Consider the following 25612-nt stretch of genomic DNA (forward strand, 5'->3'; position numbering starts at 1 on the left):
CATATTTGTCCCACCTTTATTAGAAAACATCAAAGGCAAAGTCATTATACAACTGCATCCATTACTTTAGGTAGCTCTTTATTGGTTTTTGGAGCTGCGCCTGCCTGCTCGATTTGATTATGGCACACTCTAGGAGTTTTGCGTTGACCAGGTCTTATATTTCACACAACTTGTAAGTTTAATATCAGAGAACTGGATGCAGAATCGAACATTAGTCTCAAGAAAAACATATTTAAAAGTAGTTCCTTTATTAGAGATGATTGCCATTACATTTCATTCTTAGCAACAAGAATTTTCTTATTTAGTTGCCTTTGTTCTCTCCAAAAGGTATTTGATTATGTTCAATAAGTATAAACTTACGATAGCAATGTTTTATACAGTTTATTGACTGCATACTTAAATGTTTCTGTACTCAGTCCAAATATAGCATGCAGTATAACTTCTATCAGAATGACCTAGAATTTCATAAGTAATTTATTAAATGTTTCCCCCAGTAAGATCATATACGTTTAGATGGCTTTAAGCAATCTGAAGCCACCATTTGCAAAAGTTATTTACACTTATTCAAAGGTGAATGATCTTCATCCCACTGAAGACTCTTCACCAATCTCCTCTTCAGTGAAAAATAATTTTTTTGTATTTTGAATTTGGGATCTGCCCTCGTGACTTCAATCGTCTGACTGCTTCACGCATGTGTTTGGGCTGCAGAGGGGGTGATTCTCCCCACTTTTCACATACATCTAGTGCTGAAAACAAAGAAGTATTTAAATCAGTTTGTTGGTTCGATACATCTTACATACCCCCATTTGGTTACAAAATCTGCCTTATTTCTACAAACATTTTAGCTTTAAAAGTAGTTGATACGTGTGTATATTTCTTTACATTCTAACAACCAGGCATACTAGTATTTAGCCGATGGACTAAATGAACTAACAAAAGGCCAGATTCAACTAGTCAGTGCAAGGACTCCCACTAGCACAACAGGTGTTTTCCACCTTCATGCATTCTGGAGGTTCAGGAGATCCCACAGAAGAGTACATGGGCAGAAGAGAGGAGAGATTGTTCCATTATGTGAGCAGAAATGCTTTCACTGACAGAACAATCTCCTTATCCTGAATTCCTCCCCAAAGCAGTTGACTCTACTTTAGTAAATACTCAGTTTATATAGTTATGTAAATACTATAACTTGCATCTGAGAATCAAAATGTCAAAACAGCAGTTTAACTTCTTGGGGGGGGGGAATGGAGTACAGTCATACCTCGGGTTGCAGTAGCTTCGGGTTGAGCGTTTTCGGGTTGTGCTCCGCAGCGACCCGGAAATAACAGAACGCATTACTTCCGGGTTTTGCCGCTTGCGCATGCGCTCAAAATGACGTCACGTGCATGTGCGGAAGTGGCGACCCGCGCACACGCAGACTCAGGCTGTGTTCACTTCAGCATGCCAACGGGGCTCCGGAACGGATCCCGTTCACATCCAGAAGTACCACTGTCCAACATACCATTACTATGCTTCCAAACTTAAAAGATAAACACAAGTGGCTTAACAATTCTTCCATTTGAGGAGAATTTAGATAAAATTGAATAAGCATTCCCTACCACTGGGTAGAAAATTGGGCACATACATAGGATAGGATGGGTAACATCCTATTTTTGTGTTTAGAAAGCAAGTGCTTAGGTAAATTATTCATACTGTTACACTGGGTTAATAGCCATATTTCTCTTAAAACTACTGAGCTATTGCAAATTCATAGAAATGAAGAACTGCAATAATATTTCAGAATAAAGGATTACAGAAAACCTGTTTAACTCGATACAAGTTTTAAATATTCTTCTGTTACTCACCTTCTTCTACTACCTCTCCAACAAAGACTTTGGAAATTCCTGACATGGCGATAACTACATTCTGAGAGACAGAGGTTCCAGTAATTGACTGGATCAGCTGAGGAGGGGAATGATAATTTGATTTTAAAGGGTTAAGTTCTTTATGTTCCAATCACAAACATTACTGGCAATGACAACTGTGCTGCCACAGGGTTTCAGCATAGTTTATGTCAGACTGAGGTTTAAAATTCATCTGTGTAACGGAAATATTGCATCTATTGGGTTGTATCCTGCTAAGTCGTCATGTGTCCTAATTGGGGATGGGAAGAGGGCCTGCCAAAACAATCCAATGAGTACAGAGCTAGCTCAGTGGGCGCAGAATACCGTATTTTTCGCCCTATAGGACGCACTTTTTCCCCTCCAAAAATGAAGGGGAAATGTGTGTGCGTCCTATGGGGCTTTCGCTGAAGCCTGGAGAGCGAGAGGGGTCGGTGCGCACCGACCCCTCTCACTCTCCAGGCTTCAGGAAGCTATCTGCAAGCCTTGGGAGCCCGCGGGAGTTCCCGCCGGGCTCCCAAGGCTTGCGGACAGCAGCCTGCAGCCCAAAACCTGGGGAGCGCAGCGGAGCGCGCCCTGGGCTTCGGGCAGCTCTCGGCAAGCCTTGGGAGCCCAGCACGACTTCCCGCCGGGCTCCCAAGGCTTGCGGACAGCAGCCTGTTCTGGGGGCTAGGGTCGGGGGAAGCTCGGGCTTCCCCCACCCCAGCCCCACGCCGGAGGGGGGGGGAATAAATATTTTTTCTTTATTCCCCCCCCAAAAAACTAGGTGCGCCCTATGGGCTGGTGCGCCCTATAGGGCGAAAAATACGGTACTATCTGACTGGTGTGGGATGGGTGGGAACAAAAAGGAAAGAAGAGGGGAATTTTATATAGCATGCAGGAAGCGGACATGGCTGATTGACAGTAATCCTGAAATTAAGCACTCCATACTGCAACATTTCGTTGCAGGTTCCATTTGTACATCATAAGATACAACTCGGCAAGCTGCTTTACTTTAAATTGAATTGGAACAGAACCGTACCCGTTTAATAGCAGCCTTAGGAAAAGCTGACCGGCGATACATCTCGTAACGATTTAGTTGTTCTTCAGAGAAAGAGGAAACAAGAATTCTAGAAAGAAAAGACCAATTATACCCCAGATTTAGAAACAACACGTTTACCCTATACACATCTTTATAGCTACAAAACTGCATAGCTTGTGAAGTTGGGGAAAGACAATGGTAAAGTACTTCGTTTGAAAGAAAGAATCTGGAAGGGGAGAGTATTGTGCGGTGCCACACGATAATTATTCCTTCCTATGTTACAGTATTAATCGTTCAATCCTATACATGCCTACTCAAAACTGTCCCACTAAGACCAATTTTTTTAATTTATGCAGCTTTTATGACACTTTTCAAGAGCAGGGCTCCTTCCAAAGCCATTCTGAGGAAATAAATCATAACAAAAATATGATAAAAACATAATCAAAATCTAAGCACTAACAATCACATACAAATTACAAGTTTGTTTATGGGACTTACTCCCAGGTATGTGTATAGGATTGCTACCTCAGTATTTCTTGGTGGTAAATTTAATTTCCAGTCTGATCCTATGCATGCTTACTCCAAAGTAAGTCTCACTAGTTACTCCCAAGTAAGTATGCATAGGGTTGCAGCCTCAGTACCACCTCCTTTTCACCCACCCCCAAAAAGGCAGGGAAATCAACAGAACAGTTTATCTACAAGACATTACAGGTTATCTTACAAGCCTCCTATTATACAAACCATTTAGCATTAATAAAAAGCTTTATGTAATGTAGATGTAAGATTACTTACTGCATTTTTTGAATCTCATCTTCATCTACTTTATGTTTTTTCTCTTTTTTCTCCTTTATCTCTATTTTTATTTTCTTGGCTGCACAAGGCTGTGAAGTAGACTCCTCTGTTTCTTCATACTCTGTTTTAATCTAGTATAAAAAAAACTTGTTCAGCTTGGCTATAGTGTTGGTATGTTCAGATTGGTTATAGTTATAGTTTCTTATTAAAGTTGTCAGGTGCAAAAGATTTTCATTATTTTTATTATTAGCTCCACTCTATATATTGCCCCATACATGTCGTGACTTGCGTAATTTATTAAACAAAAGATAGAACAAGATTTCAACTTCTTCAAACAACTGAACTTAAAAAAAATATTATTCCTTCTCTCTCCAATGTTGAGATTTTATTTCAATCAGTGTCTTGCACAGCATGGAAGCATGCAGGAGGTGTGGGGAGTAGACATACCCTTCGGCATTTCACTGATAAAATACTAACTTTCGTATAAAAAACAATTCTTATTCTTGCTTCTATGCAAGATTCTTATTCTTGCTTCTATGCAAGAAGCACCCTGTCCCCTTACACATAACTAAAGGGTATTCTGTGCATGCTGTTACACTATTTTAATTTATCATGTAACAGCCTTTCTTGCACTAGCTTTGGAAGCATGGGTTCTTAATAGACTGGCAATAAAGTGTAACAAGGTGGTACCCAACAAAGTGGTTCTGTTAGCGCAAGGATTTCTGTTTGTGCAAAATGGAACTTCCCTTTCTTTTCTTCTCCCCGTGCAATTCCATACCCCCCCCAAAAAAAAATCTGTTCTGGAGGTTTGGGGGAGAGGAGGCAGAGGAGATGGATGTGAAGTTCCACTGCACAGCCAAAAGTCATTGCACTACTGGAGCTACTTAAAGTACTGCCCTTAAAGTTTAATCCTTACAGAATAACCACCTTGAACACAGCCATCAATCTGGAAAGGCAGTTGTGATGATGAGGAAATGGAAGTCAAACAATGCATTGGTATCTTGTGTTCATGAACTTCAAGTGTAGTCCAAACAAGACTGAATTTGAAGATACCTCGGGCAGTGTGTTTATGCACACAAAAATATGTTAAAAAAAGACATGACCAGAAGGCAAGATGGACAAGATTTACCAGTTTCTAGGGAGGTTATGTTTACTATTCAGCATTGCAGTAAAAACAACAGAGTCTTGTGGCACCTTAAAAGCTTAACAGATTTATTTTGACACAAGTTTTCATAGATTCCAAGTGCAGAAAGAAGTATGGTGCAGGAGCAGCCCTGACATCCTGGCCTAGGCACTGTTATTTGCTCCATTCTTGGATCTGATCAGGGGAAGGGGTACAAGACAGAATGTGCATGAACAGATGAAGTTATAGATCCTATAAGTCAATTAAGAACTAGGGCCTGAGGTTGTTTTCCTTCCTCCCTCTCCAGCCCTTTTTCTTCCTATGCCCTTCCCCTTTCCTTTGTAAGCTGCTGTAGGAGCATTTTTGGCTAAAGAATAAATGCCTTAAACAATATATAAATTCATCAGATGCATTGAGCGTTATCCTTTACTGTATTGCATTAATGCAACACATGGGGAGGTGAGATGGTAAGGAGGGAAAAGAGAAGTAAATGAAACACAAGATTACAGCCAGTGATGATGAAAATAGAGCCTGAATGCAAAATAATCAAAGTGACACTTTATGGCAGGAGTAACAGGGCCAGTCTGTCCATTTCCCAGACATTTAAGGTCTAATTCAGCCGTGGTGAACCTGTAGCCCTCTACATGTGGTTGGACTCCCAACTCCCATAAGAAGGCAGAATGGCCGTGTTCAGAGATGAGAGGAGCTTTAGTCCTAGGATGGTCTATAGGTTCCCCCTCCTCGCTCTAACTGAATTGTGAGTGGGTGTACTTTTTGTGGTCCATTTCCCTCTAATCTCGCTGGTCAAAATCCCCTCTTTGCTTACATGCCTACCTGCAACTGTGGATAACTTCTCATGTATATGATGAAGTGGATACTTGGTCCTGTAAAGCTTATGCCATAACTCATTTGTTAAGTCTTTAAGGTGCCACAACATTCTGGCAAGAATTACCATTAAAGAGATGCTGCCTCTGATAAATATGGGCAGTTGGAGCCCAGGGAACCGGGGAGGGGAAATCCAACCACCTTTCAAGTAGGAATTTAGCAGCAGCCCATCGACCCCCAAAACAAGAAAAGAATAGCTGAAGAGCAAGTCGAAGGAAAAAAGGGTTAATGTGAGCGTCGCTTCCTTCTCTTCTACACACCTCTCGAACCTGCGCCTCCTCCTTCACCACCACAGGAGCCTTCTCTTGCCCCTCGGCTAATTCCGCGGCGAGGATAGAGGACTCCTCCGCGGGAGACGGAGAAGATACAGCGGGCGGAAGAACAGCATTCTCCGTACGAGATTCCGCAGCTTCAGCCATTGTTCCCAGGAGGAGGATCTGTCGCCCTCTGGTGACGTCATCGGAGATGCGTCCTCCACCTCCGGTCTCTGTTTCCATAGCAACACATCACGCCCAAGCATAGGAAGGGGGAAATAGATGAGCTGCACGGTGAAAAATGTCAGAAAGGCGACCGTCTCAGTCGGCTTCAATGAAAACAACAATACTGTATTCCCGTTTGAACAGTGGAAATGCTACAGAGCATCACACAGGGAGAGTAGCAGCCACTGGGCAAGGGGACTTTTGGGTTGCTGGCTTATTTTTAAACTGAACTTGAATATTAAAGTGGATGGTGGATCTTTAAAATGTGCATCTGTTCACCAACTTGTGCATCTTTGGACATGTTGATAAGTCTTCTTTGAGGCAGCTAGTCATGACCAAAACACAGAACCCAAGACCGTAAAGGTGGCTGCAATTCAAGGACGCACATGACTTTGGACCATACTTATTTGTTGCCATGGCCAGTGATGGACCTACATTTTGGGGGCCTTGAAGCCTGAACTGTCATAGGGGCCCCTTCGCAACCAGCAATGAGGTCTGGGTAACCACTGTTATCTTCTTCAGTGGGGTTGTTCTATGACAGATCAGCACACCTTTATAACGACTGACTTCTCAAAGTTTGGGATTGTTGAACTATATACAAAAATAAAATAAAATAAAACACTTGAGGATATATATTTCTTTGCCTGCCACCAAAAAGACCATAATGCAGGCACCTGGCAAGCCTCTCTGAGGAGGGCATTCAGTTGTAGCCAACCAAACCATACATTTAAAGCACATGACTTCCCACAAAAGAATCCTGAGAACTGTAGTTTACCCCCCAAAGTGCTATAGTTTCCAGCACCCATAAGAAAGTACAGTTCCCAATTCTTTGGAGCATGCCATGTACGTCAAATGTATTGCATGGATGTGACCTTATATGCAAGGTATCAACAGGAGGTTAGTGGGTGACTGACTGTCACATTACCATACATTGTCTAAAAGGTAGCTCTGGGAATGAGGTTCTGACTTTAAATGCTGTCACTGGGGGTTTGAAAACTGGTGTGATTTGATGGGTCAGGTCAGTGGACATTTTGTCTCATCCCATTGGACTAGAGTTGGGGTCTGGTGAGAGGGGAGAATTCCACCCAAGTCTGAAGTGATTGGCTGCAGTCAGAAATAAAAGGGCCACCTCAAGCCACAGTTCAAGTTGGCGGGTGGATGGGTCACGTCAATCTGTGTAAGAAACAGCAATAGAGCTGGAAGCCAGGGGGAGGGCATCTAGACTTAAAGGCTTAAGGAGTCTGAGAGAAGACAAGAACACTAAATGGAGCTGAGGAGAGGTATATGGGGGAAAGGGAGCATCCCAGAGACAGCCTTTGAGAGAGCTCTGAAGCCAAGAGTCAGTGATGTTGCTGAGTGCAAGTTCCTCAAGGAGGAGAGTCTGATAGAAGCCTGAGAGACTCCAGAAGAAAGTAGACCTGAGTGAGAACTGCAAGTCTTTGGGGCATAGTTGGTGAGTGTTAACTGAATGTGTTTAGGGAAACTGGCTATAGATTTAAATAGGGGGACAAACTAAATCAAAGCTGACTTCTTAAATAAAAAGTACTCTTATGGTGTAACCATTCTGAATTAATGAAACAATTACCAAGTAAACATCAAGTAAAATTACCTAGTAACTGTACAAACTAACATCAACATATGTTTATATTGAAACAACACATAATTTTCTATGGGGGAATTCAACAAAGCACTATGGTCAGTTGTGCCTGACAGAATTATCTCTCCTCTCCTCCTCCTATATGCTGTTCTGGTTTTTTTCCCTAAAAAAATAAAATTCCTGACCCCCAAAAGCACAGTGGCATGTGGGGGGACAAAGGGGATAAAGCCTTTTTGCACTATCAACAGTCCATTAAAGGTGTGTTCTGCATAAAGCAAGTTTATGAGTACACATTCAATGTCAGATGAAAGAAAAGCAGTACTTGGGGATGAAAAATGATATATAAACACATTTAATATAATTGTTGGGCTGGAGTTGGTAGGAGACAAACTAATAAAGATGGAGGTATTCATATACAAGCTGACTAGCATCCTGACAAGTCACAAGAACCACTAATTCTTGCAGTGTGGCTATTGTTATCATACTAAGGTGTGTAGGCATCAAATCACTGCTACCCTAGGTGAAATAGACCCTCCACTTGGAGCTATGTAGACAACAAAGCAACAGTAGCACACTTTTCTTTTTAAAGCAAAATCAAGCATAGAACAAAATCACCACAGTTTCACCACAAAGTTATTTTAAGGAGGGAGGGACAATAAGCAAGGACTTATGGAGGCAGACTGTACATTTTAGAAAGTGGAAGACTGCTGTAATTGCTTGCAGTATGTACACACACACACACCCTCCTGTCCCGCTATTGCTTCTGGTCAATCAGGTTTTGCAAGGTTTTGTTGTGCATCAAAACCTGTTTGACCAGAAATTGTAGAACAAAGGAAAACAGTGTGCATTCTGTGAACAACAATGGCTCTAACTTAAACTTTCTTAAAACTATTGTCTGTCCTCAGTTTCAGAGCTAATTTGAAAACAACCCCAAAGTTTTCAAGGTCATTATTTGTGTACACACACACACACACACACACACACACACACACACACACACAATGTCACACATAGACATACCTTACTGTATGTATGTTTGTGATATAATTCTCAAAAGAACTGAAATAATATCAATACGAGGCTTATCTCATACATTATTTTCAGTGTTGTTATGTGGAATGAGCATGTGCCTACTTCCCCACATAAAACTATCAGGCAGCTGGGTTATTTATTTATTATTACATGTAAATAAAGTTCAAGTTGGCATAAATGGTTCTCCTCACAACTGGTAGGATGGAATAAGAGACAGAGTTGACTCTAACCAAGTCCACTGAAATTAATGGAACTAAGTCATGCCCATTAATGTAAATGGATCTACTCAGAGTAGGACTAGAATTGGCTATTCCTATTTGCGGGGAATCCAAAATGCTTATTTACAAAGCTATTGTACTACCAACCTTACTGTACGCTTGTGAATGTAAATGAATTAATGTAAATGGATCTACTCAGAGTAGGACTAGCATTAAAGGTACCCCTGCCTGTACGGGCCAGTCGTGTCCGACTCTAGGGTTGTGCGCCCATCTCACTTAAGAGGCTGGGGGCCAGCGCTGTCCGGAGACACTTCCGGGTCACGTGGCCAGCGTGACGAAGCTGCTCTGGCGAGCCGGCACCAGCGCAGCACACGGAAACGCCGTTTACCTTCCCGCTATAAAGCGGTACCTATTTATCTACTTGCACTTAGGGGTGCTTTCGAACTGCTAGGTGGGCAGGAGCTGGGACCGAAAGACGGGAGCTCACCCTGCCGCGGGGATTCGAACCGCCGACCATGCAATCGGCAAGCCCTAGGCGCTGAGGTTTTACCCACAGCGCCACCCGCGTCCCTTAGGACTAGCATTGGCTATTCCTATTTGCAGGGAATACAAAATGCTTGTTTACAAAGCTATTGTACTACCAACCTTACTGTATGCTTGTGAAACATTGGCCACTTATAAATGCCACCTCTGACTCCTCAAAAGATTCCATCAACGGTGTCTCCAAAAAAATCTACGTATCACTTGGGAAGACAGGCAAACTAATGCCAGTGTACTGGAAGGAACAAAGATCACCAGTGTCAAAGCAATTATTCTTCAACATCAACATCGCTAGACTGGTCGTGTTATTTGGATGCCTGATTATCGTCTTCCAAAGCAACTATTCTATTCCAAACTTAAAAATGGAAAGAGTAATGCTGGTGGTCAACAAAAGAGGTTTGAAGACTCAAGGCAAATCTAAAAAAAGTAGGATAAACACCAACAATTGGGAAACACTGGCCTGCGGGGGCTCCAATGGGAGAACAGCCTTTACCAAAGGTGTCAGGGACTATGAAGACGTTTGAACTCAGGACAAAAGGGAGAAACTTGCTAAGAGGAAGGCATGTTTGGTAAACACTCACCATGATCAACTCCCACCTGGAAACCTATGTCCCCACTGTGGAAGGATGTGTGGATCCAGAATTGGCCTCCACAGTCACTTACGGACCCACAGTTAAGACCGTGTTCATGGAAGACAATCTTACTCGGCTCCAAGTGATTGCCAAAGAAGATAATCCATAATGAGTTGCCAAGGTTATCTAGAGAGCTTCATGATATAAGTAAAGTTTTCAGCTTAGGTCTACTAGTCCTAGTCCGACACTCTAGCCACACAGGCTCACAGTAAAGGACACCAGTCCCTAGGGCACCTTGGGAGGCTCTAGGGCACCTTGGGAAATAACAAAATCTAATGGAATATATGAGAGGCATGGAATAGATGGGCAAAAGCCTAGGGAGCTGCTTTTCTGCTTTGGTCCAGTACTGCTTTGGTCCAGTACTGGGAACCTCTGGCCTACAGGCCTATCATGGTGACATCACTTGATGATCAGAGCGGTGGGAATAAATTCTTTGCAGGGCACACAGCCAAGGCAGCAGGATTTTATCTCCTTTCAATCAGCTCATGAGCAAGGTATGTGTGTGTGTTATATCCTGCTCAAATCAAACAGGCGTGGCAAGGGCTGTCTGAAAACTCCCTGCCACCTCTGTGCTGCTGGTTTTGTGTCTGGTCTACTTCAATTCTCTTGTTTGCTCCCTTGTCCAGGCTGAGAGGGCTATTTTAGTTCTAGCTGCAGAGCAGGGGAAAGTGTGTGAGTGTAGTTTCTCTGAAACCACACTAAAAATGACTGCTCAGGCGAAGTATTTTCAGTCTCAGTCCTATGACCCTCTAACTAGATAAGTCAGAAAGTAAACACTGAGCAGAAAAATCCTACTTTGAAATAAAACAAACTCTGCATTGGCCAACAATGCATTGTAAAGGTACTGAAGCATCTGCCAACATGTTTATTTCAGCTACTGCTTTTCATAGTTTACACAGCCTACTACTGTCCTTAGGCTTTGATTTCTCCACCCCTCACTCTAAAATTCCAGGATTAAAAGCAAAACAGAGCCTGAGAGGGTAACAGAGGTAAACAACATTGTTTCTCTCTGATGCTGGATTACAACTCTCACAGTCCCAGACCATTAGGCCTAGTAGCTGGGTCGGACGGGAGCTGCATTCTTCCAACATCTGGAAGGCACAACATTGACTACCCCTGGGGTAACACGCAGACTGGCTAGCAAGGCTGATTCAAACGTTACCAATTTCCAATGCAGAAGGTGCAATTTGCTGGGTCATTAACAGCTATAGATGTTTTGCCTCCATAGGTGGGAGCTGTGCCCAACTGCAGCTGCCTTGCATGCCCACATGCAGCGAAATATCTACGTGTACGATGGCCATACGTTACAATCTACACGCAGGTTTCCCCACAAACGACGTCCGGGGCGGGGGGGAACCAAACCACAGCAACAACAACCAGCAACTTGTGAAGATCGCTCGACAGCTGCCTCACAAGTTGCTGGTTGTTGTTGCTGTTGTCTGTTCCCCCCCCCCCCAAGGACGTCGTTTGTGGGGAGATTCTTAGCCCCTTTGTCCTTTTCCTCCGGAGAAACCTGCTGTGGACTTGAAGCGGACCCTTCGATATTTCTTGCAGATGGCCGAAAGTGACGGGGACGTTCCGTGTGATCGTAGTGGGGGAAGGGTAGTAGCCTCCCACTTTTACCTTGCCTTACCTCATTCTTTCAGGAAGCAGCCACTGAATGAAAGGGAATTGCCAGCGTGTGTGTGTGTATGTCTATGTATAACCGAGGCTCCCTTCCTCCCTCCTTGTCTTGGGTACTGCTGGGGGCAGGCGCCGCTCGGCGAGGGGGCGTGGCCTCCTCGGCTCCGCCCCGGAAGGACGCGCCGGCTGGGCTGAGGCAGCGGCGGCGGCGGCAGCCGAAGACGGGTAGTAGTATAGAGGCGGGGGGTTTGGCTTCCCGGGCCGGAGCCGGGCCATGGGGAAAGAGCAGGAGCTGCTGGAGGCCGCCCGCACCGGGAACCTCCCCGCCGTGGAGAAGCTGCTTTCGGGCAAGCGCCTCAGCTCGGGCTTCGGCTCCGGCGGCGGCTCCGGGTCCTCGGGGGGCGGCGGCGGAGGTGGCAGCGGCAGCGGCGGGGGGCACCCGCTCTCCAGCCTCCTCAGGTAGGTGCTTCGACCTGGGGGGGGGGCGGAGTTGCTCGGAGGGGGGGGCCGAGGGAGCCCGTGCCAGGCTGCCTTGCCGTGGGGCGGCTGGGGGTGTGTCTCCTCGAGCGCCTTGAGGTGCGGTTGTCCGCGGGCAGAATCCCCGCCTTTCGGAGGCGCGGCGGCGGCCGCCCATGTGTTTTCCGAGCGCGGCGGCGGCGCCTCCGGGGTTCCCTCGGGCGCAGAGAGGTCCGGAGCCCCGCGCCTCTGCTAGCTCTGGCGGGCGCGCGGAGGAAAGAGGGGATCTGGGCGGCGAGGTGCAAAGGTGGCAGGGGCGTGTTTCTGGGGCTTCCGGGTTCCCTGGAGAAAGTGGCTTTTCAGCTGCGGTTCCCTCTAGAAAGAGGCAGTGAGGCTTTTTGGCTGGGGAAGCGTCTATTGTAAACTTTTGTTTTGAGAAGCACTGGCGTCAACACCGGAGATTGTGGAGTGAGGCTGATTTGTACTTTACACAGGTCCTGGGTGAGGGTGGGATCCAAAAAACTCAACCTCTGTTCATTAATCTCTAACTTTTCAGCCAAATCGTGCTTCCCTTTTCTGCATTTTTAGTGTGAAGTTGCTCTTTTTTACCTGCCTCAGGCATGACTTATAATTCTAAGGCTTGGAGTCATGATCTTCAGCTGGTGAGTGCCTGGACCTAAAATGGGTTCCACCACTGGCACTGGCACCTTTTCTATTTCCCTCTGTGTGTGCAGTTGAAGGTTTCTTTTAGAGGAGGGAGTATAGGACAGAAAGAAAATGAGGGAAATGGGAGTCTGCATGCAAAGGACCTGACAGATGTAAGCAATGTAAAATCAAGTAGATGTTGTGTACAGGTTAACAGTAGCTCTTAGGGCTGATGGGTACTGCACTATAATTGTGTACTTTTTCTAGTTCTGAAGTATCCAAACCTTTATGGTGTTCCTGGGATGCATCCCTCCTCTTCCCTAACTTCTCACAGCTGTATGGCTGCTTTTTTAATTTGTCAGGTTTTCTTTTGTGTGTGCCTCTTCCTCAAAATGCTCGAGTGACTTGTAATATCTCCCTCACTGTGATTGGGACAGGAGTGGGTTAGCTTCATATATCTAAGAAGGCCATTTCTTGGCCTTTGTAGATAACAATTCAGCTATTCTCATCTTATCTTCCTGACTCTCTCAGGTCTAATAATTGTTCCAAAGAATAGTTAGTTTGCCTGCCTGGTGGTCAGTGAGGTGACTGTGAAAAATAAGGTAAAACACTGGATCTCTAAAGTATAAATTTCATACTGGAATAGTAAATCAGTACCTTTATTAGGACCAGTTTTAAAATCACAGAACTAATATACTGTCTAAGCTTTCAAGTCCACCAGAACTCTGTCTAAGACTGGAATGCAAGTAAACACTTGTTATTTGAGAGCAAAATAACACTTGAGAGACAAAATAGAGGTTGGGGGAAGATGTTGCTGGTTGTCATTGGAAGCCTCAGTCTGCAGTTTGCTACAACCATAGAGACTTTTTGCAGATCAAGTTAGTGGCCATTCTCTCCTTGAAAGTATAGAAGCCAGCATTTGCCTGAATCTGTTTGGTTGCAGGTTTACTAGAAAAGTTCAATAAAGGGAGAGTAACATGAATACAGTGGAATCTCTGATTTCGAGCGTTTCAGAAGCTGAACGATTCAGAACCTGAACGTCAAAAACCCGGAAGTAATTGCTTACGTTTTCGAACGTTTTGGAAGTCAGACATTCTTTTGGAATGGATTACGTTGAAAAACCGAGGTTCCACTGTACCTTTATTAAGACCAGCTGGAATGACAAATCATGCAAGCTTCTGAGTTGATCATAAGTCTTCAGACTGGTTGTTAAACAAAAAATGGGGGTGTAGAGAAAAGGAAAAATGTTGAACATGATGAAACCGAAGTTTGTATCAGTCTCAAAACAGAATGGAAGAGGCATTTCACATGCTTAAGTCTACCAGCTGCTGGGAAATACTCTCAGTTGGCTATTTGTCTAAAATTAATCTCCTGCTTTGCTAATGTGTTTTTCTTTACTTCAGCTCCTTACTTTATAAAAATTCTGAGTCACATGTATTGAAAGGGAGAGACCATTCTTGGTCTCAGCATGTCTTGTTGCAACCTGAGGTCTTTTTACAGATACAATCTAATATAATTAAGAATGCAGAATGACTCTGTTCTCTTAAGATTGTTACAAAGTGAGGATAGGGGTTTCTGTCATGTCTAGCAACATTTTTTCCTTCTCCTTACTTACTCCACCCTGAAAATCTCTCCCCAACTCAAAATTATACATTACTTTGTATTTAATAAAGGTAGTGTCTAACTATCATCATATAGAATTTACAAAAAACCCCTCAAGTGTTTTCTGTGTTTTGCCTAAAATGTAAGCATATCTACTTTTTTTTGTGTTGCACTATAGTCGTATATGTGTATTCAACTTAATTCATTTTCAGATCTAGATTATAATGTATTACAGTTTCTCTTTGTCTTTGGTAGCTGAATTACAGTGTCATCTGTAAAAATAATAACAGCAGGATTAATAATACTAATTTAATTTCTTATTCAAACTTAACACTTTCCTACAGAGATTGTTTTTGCTGTACTTCAGGGATAGTTCCTTCATATGCCAGGTGAAATATAATTTGTGTGTGTTGCCATTTACACAAATATACAAATCACACTATTGTGTGTGATTGATCTTTATTGAAGTGGATTTCTAAGCACTTATTTATAAAATGATTTGATTCCTGAAATGACAACTGTCTGAAGACCTTAATAGATGCTTCTCCACCCACGACTTTCCTAGGTTTCCAATATCCCTAGGCAGGTTTCAGATCATCTTATGGTTCAAGTTCCAGTCCTAGAAACATTTAATGTGAGTAAACAATTGGACTCATTAGGATAACTTGTATGCATTTGAAGTTAAATGCATGTTTCCTGGAGTTGGTTAGAGCCTGTGACTTGGCATGTGGGCACATCCTGTTTGGAAGCATGGTTTGAATATTTGAAAGGTCAGAATTGTTTGAAGTTGTTGGGCTGAAAATGTATCTTTTTCAGATTGAATCAGTGTAAGTTTGTATTGTGTGTTTGAGAGTCTGGCATGGACACTATAGATAGTGAATTAACTTGCTGAACTTCCTAATGTGGGCTTGGATGATTCTAAACAAAATAGTTCTGCTCCGTGTGACTACACAAACAGTAGGACTATTATAAACATACACGTTGTTAAACACAAAATTGCTACAGTGGTACCTCAGGTTACAAACACCTCGGGTTACAAACACTTCCGGTTACAGACTCTGCTAACCCAGAACAGAAATTGTGCGGTGGTGGCGGCGGCAGGAGGTCCCATTAGCTAAAGTAGTACCTCAGGTTAAGAATGGTTTCAGGTTAAGAACGGACCTCCGAAACGAATTAAGTTTGTAACCAGAGGTATCACTATATACAGAAAATATTAAGCAGTATCCAAAACTGGTACTGATTACTGAAAGTCAACTGCACCTATTGCTGGAGGAAAGGAAGAGTTTTCAAGTTGCCAGTGTGACCAGTGCTTTTAAAAGCTTTAAAGGGTTTTTTAAAAGAGAAATTTTGTGAGTTTCTTGTTCAATTTTTCATATTTATAAGGATGTCATCATTTCTAGTTATGCAGAAGAAATACAAACCTTGTTCCACTATATAGAATGAGCACTTCAGACCTCATGGCTTTAGAGGTAAATGCATGCATGACTGCTGTGTAATTCTGCTTCGTTGTTATGCCCTGTAGCATGTGGTAGCAATGTTGGTCCCATTGCAGAGCCCCATTATGGTAGTAATTGGTTTCATATTTAATAGTTCACTGATATCTCAAGATTCTGTTCCCCTTACCCTACCCCTATTTCTTTAGGAAGTATATGAACTGCAGTGGAAGTGTTTTTGAAGCATGTTACTCTGATATAGAATGTTACTGATGAAACTGCAATGAAATGAGATATGAAGTGTATTTGATTGGAGAGGAGACAAAGTGGTTTAATAATAGGTAATTGAAAACTGAGGGATGGGAGTTTCAGTTACTTGGGAGCAGTGAGATGCCTTAAATACCTTCATAACATTATTGCAGGCTTCCTATGTATGCAGTTCAAAACTGGATATTTTAAAGTATAAACAAGGGGGCACAATGGGGACTCTCGTAGGTTAAACTGAAACTTGGCAGAGTGCAGTATGTGTTAAAGAAATATAGTGACTAAAGAATGCAAATGGGATTCAAAAGATCAGCATTCTGTCCAATAAAAATATTTCAGCTTCCTTATTAGTATGGATTTGTGTGATCACAACAGCTTTCTTAGTTACTCACAAATTGTCTAGGAAATCTATATTGCTGGAAATGTTGTAGTATGCTGTCAAGGTGTGTGCCAAACTGGGTCTTTGACTTAGGTGAAATAAAGCCTAGTTTTGCCCCTGTAGTATCTCACAGGTTATCAGAGCCCTGTCACCAGCCAGCACATTTGATGCTAGAAAAAAATTAGTCACTGGTTAGGACTTGGTCTCTCACTCTGCTGAAGAAGAGATACCTGTATCCAATATTTTAGAAATATTTCAGAGGAAGTGTTTTAAGAGAGAATCTGAAATATGAGAATCATGGGAGCTCATTCTTGGCATCAGTATGCTGATGACACGCAGCTGTATTTCTTTTTCATCCAAGTTGGATGAAGCGGTGGAAGTTCTGAACTGGTGCCCAGACAGGATAACGGGCTGGATAAGGGCCAATTAACTGAAATTCAGCCCCATTAAGGTGGGTGCTTGTGGCTTGATGATTTAACCTATTCTGGATGGCATGGTACTGACCGGTGCCTGCCCCAAGATTTCTTACAGCTTTGGGGGATATTCCCATGTCCAGCTTTGTCACTAGAAGCCCAGGTGTGCCTCCAGAATGGACTAATGTGTTGTATGTGGGACTGCTTTTGAATACTGTCTGGAAGTGGAATTAGTGAAATATATAACTGATTGTTGGGAACACCACTCGCCAGTATTTGAAAAACTGTGCAGCTTGTATTTTGTTTCCAAACACAATTCAAAGTTCATCTGCTTACCTTTACAAGCCTTACATGGCTTGGATTCAGCATCCTGAAGGAATGCCTACTTCCATACCATTTTGATTGGCCTGTGTTGAGTTCCCCCCCCCCAAGGGGTTGGACTAGATTAGGAAAGGGCAATCTATTGATAGACCATCCAAAACCAGTTTGAAATCTAGATCATGGTAATGATTTCAGAATTTTGGCCCCGGCAATATATTGTGAATGCCAGCACCGTGCATCGCCAGCATTTCACACATGGCCTCCAGTCCTCAGCTCTCTTCAGAGAGCCCTGATTTTGAAAACCAGATATCAGGCCTAGACTAGATGACCCTCAAGATCTCTTCCAACTCTACAATTCTGTGATTCTTGATACATTTGCTAGCATCCAAAGAGCTGCTTAAGATCATACAAACAGCGGTGGAGGAAGCTGTTCAGGTGCCTGGGACGGTGTGTCCTGGTGCGTGGCGAGGGTGGGGTGAGCCGCCCATAGAGGTGGGGCACACCGCAGGGCCTCTGGAGTCTGCCTGCCTCCTCCCACTCAGCCGCCCTACAGCTGGGGAGGCAGCGGGTGGACGGTTTGGGCAGCGTCGAGCCTGCGCATGCCCAAGCCACCGTGTCTCTCCCAGGAGGCCCCGCTGTGAGTGCCGCCCAGCATTTTTTCACCCCCCTCAGTGGTGACACCTGGGGTGGCCCACGCCCATCGCAACCCCCTTCCTCTGCCCCTGCATACAAAGAGCCTATACTAGCTTGGTGGACATCTTGAACTTTATAGCTCTATGACATATTGAAAGTTGCCTATTTACAAAGGGGTGAGTGGGGAGTGTGAATTCTTCTAAGGCTCATGTAACTAACTTAATTTGTACCTCTGCTTTCTGATCTAAAGAACCATGAAACTAACACATTGCTCACAGTAGGCAGAGGCAAGTAGTGAGTTCAGGGACCAGTAGTAGTGGATAGGGTGGGGCGATGTATCTCAGCTGCTTCTTCCTCCTCACCTTATTTCATCCTTAAGGTGGAAGGACGTGGGGAGGTAGAAGCAGTCGAGATACATTTCAGACATCATGATACATCAGTATATCACAATATTTAGCTGGTGACATATCACAATGTTGAAAAACAGATATCACCCAGCCCTAGTAGTGGATTTATTTTCCTCCTCCTTGCCTGGTCAAGAAGACCAGGTCCAGACTGTGGCCTGTCACATTCATTGGTCTGATGGCATGTTGAGACAGCTCCAAAGTTATCATGGCCATGAAGTCCTGAGCTACCCCAGTATTATGGGCTCAGCCTTAATGTTGAAGTTCCCCCAAATCAACAACGTTTGGATCTTCAACACCATGTCTGATATCACTTCTGTCAGCTCAGGCAGAAAGACTGCTGGGCAGTAAGGTGGACTGTAAACCAGCAGCTTCTTTCCTAATTGCCCAACATAAGGCACAAACACTCTCAATCCGCACTCAAGCAGACAGGAAGCTGGAGAAAAAGATCTGTATAGCAACCTTTCCTGAGCTCCAGGTCTGCCCAGTGCTGAATCAAGTACCCAACTGGGCAAAGCTGAGTAAGACAAATCCCACCCTGCTCATGCACCCAGGTCTTGGTGGTAGTGGTAGCAGCAGCAGCAGCAGCAGTAGTAGTAGTACCAGCAGTAAATAATAATAATAAATATTTCTTATACCCCACTCATCTGACTGGGTTATCCAAGCTACTCTGGGCAGCTTCCAACAAAATATAAAGGGATGAAACAAACACTTAAACACTTCCCCAAACAGGGCTGCCTTCAGACGTCTATGTGAGGTCATATAATTATTTAACTATAACAATGTTAGCCATGTCATCCTTCTCATCCACAATCAAATAATGGATGAGAGAGATTTTATTTAATGGCAGCATCTGCAGACCTGAGCACTGATAGAACAACCACAAGCCCTCTGGCTAGCTAGAGGGACCAGCACACAGCAGTAACTGTGTGTCATGTCTTGCTTCTCTGACATGCTCCTTCTCTCACACCATACCTCTTCTTACCCAAGGCCACTTTGCTTGGGCACTCCCAAGTTCTGTCTTAGATGTATATCAGTCTTCAGTAAACAAGGAGATCAGCTCCTTAGGAAAGCAATAGGCTTTCCTAAAACGCACTGAATAAAAATGCTATTTCCCATCTGTACTGTTCTACCTTATGTAAAAATTTCTGAAACATTTCAGAAGACTAGCGTCCTAGCGTTTCCCAGCCCTGCCCCTAATGTGCTAATTTTGTATGTGGAGTAAGTTTTAAATAAAAATAAAAATCCTGGGACTTAAAACTAACGCAATTCTCAATCTCTTTCATGTAATTTTGCCAATATGTAGTTCAGCCTCAAAAATATGCTTTAGAAGATGCTCACCAATATGGTAACATTTTTGCTGAATTGAACTGGAGTTATTTTAAGATAATGCAAAATCATTTCCTACTTACAGTATCATAATTTTGCAACTGTGAACACATAAACATACTTTTCAGTGAGAAAGCAGAAGTGACATGTTCTCCCTACACCAAGCCTAGAGGCATTAATTTGTTAGAGTAGGAACATGAATATAGTTTGGGGGGCGGGGAGTCAAACTTTTATATAGGAATGCTAAGTTCCTGAGACCTGTTTGCTCTATTTGTGGAATGCCAATGATGCAAGCACTCAAAAACAACTGCTCACCAAATTTCTATCTACCTTTGTAGCCCCCTGTTTAAATTGTGCTCCATCATGATTTTAATCCCATTGCAATTAAGGACATGTTTTGTAAGATCACAAGCTTTGAAAGCATTTTGTAAGTGCTGCTGTGCTACATAAATTTGCAATGCTATGCTTTGGAGAAGAGGAGCTTCAGAGCCTTTGGGACTTTATTCATTAAGTTTTCCCAAACCAACATTTCACAGGTCCTATGATAGGAAGCTGCAGCCCATTTCAGACCTCTACAGAGCTTCCATTCCTTTAGTTATACGAGAATCTGTTGGGTGGGTCTCGGAACTAGTGGGCTGGCCACACTACCATAGCAGAATTGATCAGATCCCACTTCAGCTGCTGAGTACAATAGCCAGAGCATTGCTAAAACCAATGAGAAGGGCATGAAGAGAAGACAGCCCTCCTTCCTACAGCCCACATATGACCTAGGATTAATAGCAACAAGTGGGACCTGTAACACTGTTCAGTGTAGTCAGACATGTCCCCCACTGCAATACCATCCATTCCATCTCTTCAGTCAATCAGCATTATGTGGTTACTGAGTATGCTCATTCCTCAATGGGCTGTTTTGGAGGGCAGTTCTCCATTTTGGAAGTTGACCTACCTGTGCTCAATCCTAGCTGTGTTAATGTGGTTAATTTCTTAATTGATTTTTATGACTCCTCTCGCTTCCATCTCTGGGGACATTTAGACATTGCTTCTCTATGCCAACTAGAAAATGACCTATCGACAGAGTGATATGACTTTTTCTGAATCTTTTTAATATTCCTGTGTTGTGCTTCTCTGCCTTTGTCCTCCTTACTTTGCTGCTCTATTCCATTTCAATTCCAACCCGCTTTGCAGCCCACCTCCCCTTAGTCTGAAAGCATTCTGTAGCCATCAAGTCTCTATTGGATTATTATTTTTTTGAGGGGTATCTTTTTAATGATTTCCCCCTCTCTAAATATTTTTGTACCCTGAAACCTGAGGTTTGTCCTGAGTCTGCCAGTGCCTCCCTCTTGTGTATGGGTGGGTTTTGATTATAACTTTTCAAGCACATAAATGCATTAATCTGAAATAGAGGAGATGGTGATGCCTCAATCTGGAGGCTGAATTTAACTATCATAGATAACACCCATTGACATAGAGTCTTCTCTATTTGTCTCATCACCTTTATGGCCATCAACAAATCTTGTGGCAGTGAACTTTCTAAGCTAATTATAGTTTGTATGAAGTACTACTATATTTTTTCTATCCTGAATTGATTGCCAGTCAGTTTCATTAGGTGACCCTGAGTTTTACTACCAAGAGAGAAAAACTTCTGTATCCCCTTTCTCCATACTGTGAATAAGCCTCTTACCATTTCTCTGCTAAATAAGCCAAAACATTCTAATCTTTCCTCATGCAGAAATGTGCCCCACCATCTTGATAAGACCTCCTAGGATGGTATTACATAATACATAGCTTGACGGTAGTAAAGAGACTATTAAGCTTGGTTCCAAAGGTCATGTTTTCAAAGGCTGCATGTACTGATATCTACATTGTTTCTTCGGTAAGATTCTATTCTGTACTCTTCAAGTACAACAGGCTCTCTATTTCCAAGGTGAGTGCAGATCCTTAACAAACCAAAATGGCACCATACATGCCCGAGAAGGAGGTATTGGCAGATGTGGAGGAACCTTGTGGAACCTCAAGGTTTGCTGGGGGGGGGACCACAGAACAACCAAATCAGGGTTGGGCATGCTCAGTAGATACAAAACATTGGCTTGGGTGGTGTGTATGATTGAAAATTGAATAGAAAAGGGAGTAGATTGTAATATCCTGGGGTTTGATGACTGGAGCGCTGAACAGGAGCACTCAGCACTGCAACATTTTGTTACAAATTCCCCCTAGACATCTTATAACAGAAATCTGGTTGGGCTTTCACTTTAACCCAGGCATGGGCTTTAACCTGTTCTTGGTGCTACTGTGGTTAAAGAAACCTATCACCCAGTTGATCTGTCTAGCATTCCACACCCTATGTAGCAAACAATACTTAACCAGGGCAGGCCTCATTTAGTTGTAAGAAATGCCATGGGTATTAGGTGTGCACTGATTTTTTTTCTTTGTGCACTGTTTTCTCCGCTCCCCCTCCTCCCCTGCTCTGATGATCATGTCTGTGGCTCTCAAACTGTGAAAGTTTCAGTGTGGGGAAAACTGGAAAGCTACAAAGAACTTTAGGCAGTATAAAAATGAGTAGGCTCTTTTTTTGTAATTGTGTTTAAAAGTGACTGCTACTCTTAAAAGTGTAAAAATAACTATAATTCTTCTACTAGCCTAGACTAGAGCTATTCAGCTGTGGTGCAGGCTCTTTGCCAGCATTTGTTCCCCATACTCAGCTGGCTTTTAATCGGTAAATCTAAATATTTTCTGATAAAAATCATTCCCCCTTCACATGTGGATTCCCTCCTCCCTTTTCATGGTTTGCTCAGGTGGTAATTCGTCATTGTGTTATCAGGCAGCCTATGATTATCTCAAACCAGTAATTGTGTGATTGTACTTGGAAGTACTTTTTCACATAGCACACAATGAAATTTTTCACACAACACACAATGAAAAGGTAGAATTAGTTGCTTACAGGATGTAGTGATAGCCACCAAACTGGACAGCTTTAAAAGGGGGTTACTAATTGAAGGATAATGTTGTTATAATTGGAGGTTAGGTGGCCATCTGCCATGGATGCTTTAGCTGAGATTCCTGCATTGCAAGGGTTTGTACTAGATGACCCTCAGGGTCCCTTCCAATTCTACAATTCTTTGATTCTATTAGAAGGCTATCATTGACTACTAGTCATGATGGTGATGTTGAATATCCAGTATCAGAGGTGGTACACACGTGGGGAGAGTGCCATTGCACTCAAGTCCTGCATGTGGGCTTCCCATAGGCGTCTGGTTGGCCACTAGGAGGCTGGACTAGATGGAATTTTGGCCTGATTCTGAAGAGCTCTTCTAATGTTCTTATGCCTGCAAAAGGCAGTCATGATGTCCAAACCATGACTTAACTGATGTACCAGAACTACGTCTGTATTATGATGCATCATATTTTGGCAACCCTGATTTTGGTGACATGCCTGCAATCACTGTGGCTTACAGTAATTCTGCTTTCAGGAAGTAGAGTTAAAATTGTTACCAGTAGGAATTGTCAAGACTATTTGAACGAATCAGTACCTTTAAGAAATCATTGTATTTGCGTATGATTATGTAATTGGCAATTATGACTGTCACTTACTTTTTGTGGACATTTAATTGACTGAATAATCATTTATACACACACTTACAAACCTGGAAGTGAGCAGGGTCTTCATTAAACTACTGAGGCAGTGTCTCCAATTTGAGATGAAGAACATTTTGCTTCTCCTCTGCCATCCATGGGTATTCACTTGTGTGGGCTAAAATTAAGGTCAGTTTAACTTAAGGTTACCAGATTTTTTTCAAAGAATCTGGGGACACTTTTTTTTCCTGAAAAGAGGGGGGGGAATTATTTTTTTATTTTTAAAAAATAATTAACTAATATATTGTCTTCTGTGGTCTCTTCTGTCGCACGGCCTTCCTCTGGGTCCCGGCCTGCTCTCTTGGAGTGCTAGCTGCCGTGGAGTAGGCTCAGGTTGGGCCTGAGCTCGGCCACGTGTCCTTGCCCTCCTGGTGCTCTCTTACCTCTCCTCCTCAGTGGCGGCAGCAGCACGGCAAGGTCGGGTCTCCCCTTTTTTTATCCTTCCTCTTTCTCTCTCTTCCTTCTCCCTGCATTGGCTCCGGGGCTTTCCTGGCCCCAGAGCGCCGCTGGGCAATCGGCTGGGTAGTCAGGTGCTCTCGCTCCCAGCTCGATTTGGGTCGCGGGTGCGTGTGTGCACCAGCTGTTCCCCCAGTTGACGCGCCAGGTGTCCCGGTTCCCCTCGGCAATGGTGGTGGCAGCAGCAGTCTCAGCAGCCCAGAACCAGCCTAGTAGCACAGTTGGCTCTGGCTGGCTTCAGGAGCTGCTCGCTGCTGTGGCGTCCGCCATTTTGCCTCACCGGAAGTCCCCATATGAGGTGTCTTGTGCCGTTGAACCAATCACGCAACATTCATTCCCTACTAATCTACAACACTTAAAATATAAATCTGGGGACATTAAATGAAATCCGGAGACATTCCGGGGACGGATTTTGTCCAGGGACAAATTTGTAAATCCGAGGACTGTCCCTGGGAAACGGGGACATCTGGTAAGCATAATTTAAGCAAGCCCCAAATGTGAAGAGATGCCATGCCAGCAATCTCTACCAGCTTAGTAGGGAGCATGATGCAAGCTGAGTAATACACACCAGGTTGGCCCCCTCATCCACGATTGATCCAATATTGGATGATTGGCGATAAACAAAACAGCACCAACAGGTTGGTGAAGGGAAACCTGCTCTTTACTCTAAAAATGTTGTTCTGTCCTTGGAGGCAACAGTATCTGCATCGAGTATATTGTGGATGTTAAGAATGAAGATGCTTATGAATCCTGGAATTGTATTCTAAAGAAAATGATGGTTGGTGCTAACAGAAAACACAGAGTCAAACTGGAGGGCTCAGTTGCTGCTCTTAAGGTCTTTACCAGTATGTAAAATGTATCCTCTTCTCTCCCCTGCCATGGTGAAACAACCTTGATTGGCTTGTTTCTATAGCAACCGAGGCTTGAGAGGCTGGTAAAACAACTTCCTGAAAGGAGTACAATGCAGCTCCACATATTAGGTTCATAACAAGGCACTGGAAAATATGCAACTGACAGGAGGGTGCTCGACCTCACACACTTCAACTATTGCCTTAAACTCCAATCCCCGTCCTCGCCCAACAGATTCCCCCACCCCATTAGCTCTGTATAGTAAATATTTGGGATGTATTAAAAATGGATTCAATTCTTGCTAATTCAAAGTAATAGCAGGGAGCATTGTCTTGACTCTGATTTGTTATGGTGATTTGATGCCAAGCTCCTTGTGATGCCTGATTGGTTCTGATCACTTTAAAGAAGAAGCTGCTAATTGGAGGAAAAAAGTGCAAGCAGTTCATGGAAAGAATATGTGGGAGTGATTATGACGGTTTTCGCCTCAAATTTCTGTGACCAAAAATTCGACCAGGTTAGCTATTAAATATAAATTCAACCCAGAGTATGCCATTTAATGGATTCCCAACTTAAAGGTAAAGGTAAAGGGACCCCTGACTGTTAGGTCCAGCTGTGGACGACTCTGGGGTTGCGGCGCTCATCTTGCTGGCTGAGGGAGCTGGCATAGTGGAAACCTTTCATCTCCTGCATTTTTAAACTAGCATTCTTCTAGTTGATGTTAAATAAGAATGGCTTCCTGTGTTCAAAGGTTAGTTTGGTCTAGTTATATCACTTTGTAAGTGCTTTAGAAGGAAATTGCCTTTTTTTTGTAGATAACACATTCAGCAATTTAAATTTAGATGAATGTGACAGACGGCAATTGTTTGTGTAGCTTAAGTAGAGACAACTTTAAATATTTGCTTATTCATGCACACTTTTGCGTTAATGCTGTTTGATTGTAGCAGACATAGTCACCTCTATGATATGTACGGTAATCTGA

General features: G+C 43.3%; 2 protein-coding genes across 16 annotated transcripts in view; one reads left to right on the forward strand and one right to left on the reverse strand.

Annotated features, from left to right (window-relative positions):
• On the reverse strand, positions 1-11916 carry TAF11 (TATA-box binding protein associated factor 11). Of its 2 annotated transcripts, XM_053393073.1 has the most exons (6): positions 11830-11916; positions 5959-6185; positions 3691-3821; positions 2899-2986; positions 1842-1938; positions 1-746 (listed from the first exon to the last, which is right to left on the reverse strand). In XM_053393073.1, the coding sequence occupies exons 2-6, from the start codon at positions 6115-6117 to the stop codon at positions 616-618; spliced, it is 606 nt and encodes a 201-aa protein (XP_053249048.1). In that variant the 5' UTR covers positions 6118-6185; positions 11830-11916; the 3' UTR covers positions 1-615. The 2 variants fall into 2 exon arrangements, with proteins under 2 accessions (XP_053249048.1, XP_053249047.1); XM_053393072.1 differs by lacking the exon at positions 11830-11916 and having other exon boundaries at positions 5959-6239.
• ANKS1A (ankyrin repeat and sterile alpha motif domain containing 1A) overlaps positions 7622-25612 on the forward strand; it is a 124536-nt gene continuing 106545 nt past the window's right edge. For 7 of the 14 annotated variants that reach the window (XM_053393061.1, XM_053393060.1, XM_053393057.1 and 4 more), the window contains exon 1: positions 12009-12278. In XM_053393061.1, the coding sequence (XP_053249036.1) occupies positions 12094-12278 (185 nt within the window). In that variant the 5' untranslated portion in view covers positions 12009-12093. Of the gene's footprint in view, positions 7631-12007; positions 12279-15151; positions 15157-25612 lie in introns of those variants that run through there. The other 7 variants (XM_053393054.1, XM_053393052.1, XM_053393058.1 and 4 more) reach the window with 3 other exon arrangements.

Source organism: Podarcis raffonei, chromosome 6 (genome assembly GCF_027172205.1).
Source record: "Podarcis raffonei isolate rPodRaf1 chromosome 6, rPodRaf1.pri, whole genome shotgun sequence".
Taxonomy (NCBI): domain Eukaryota; kingdom Metazoa; phylum Chordata; class Lepidosauria; order Squamata; family Lacertidae; genus Podarcis; species Podarcis raffonei.

Bases quoted from the DNA above. Each gene is read 5' to 3' on its own strand.
- TAF11 (XM_053393072.1), bottom strand. From the start codon at position 6,195: ATGGAAACAGAGACCGGAGGTGGAGGACGCATCTCCGATGACGTCACC. The intron at 3,822-5,958 runs GTGTGTAGAAGA...TTTTTATACTAG, and splicing joins AGGAGGCGCAGGTTCGAGAG to ATTAAAACAGAGTATGAAGA. The intron at 747-1,841 runs GTGAGTAACAGA...CTTTGTTTTCAG, and splicing joins TGGAGAGGTAGTAGAAGAAG to CACTAGATGTATGTGAAAAG.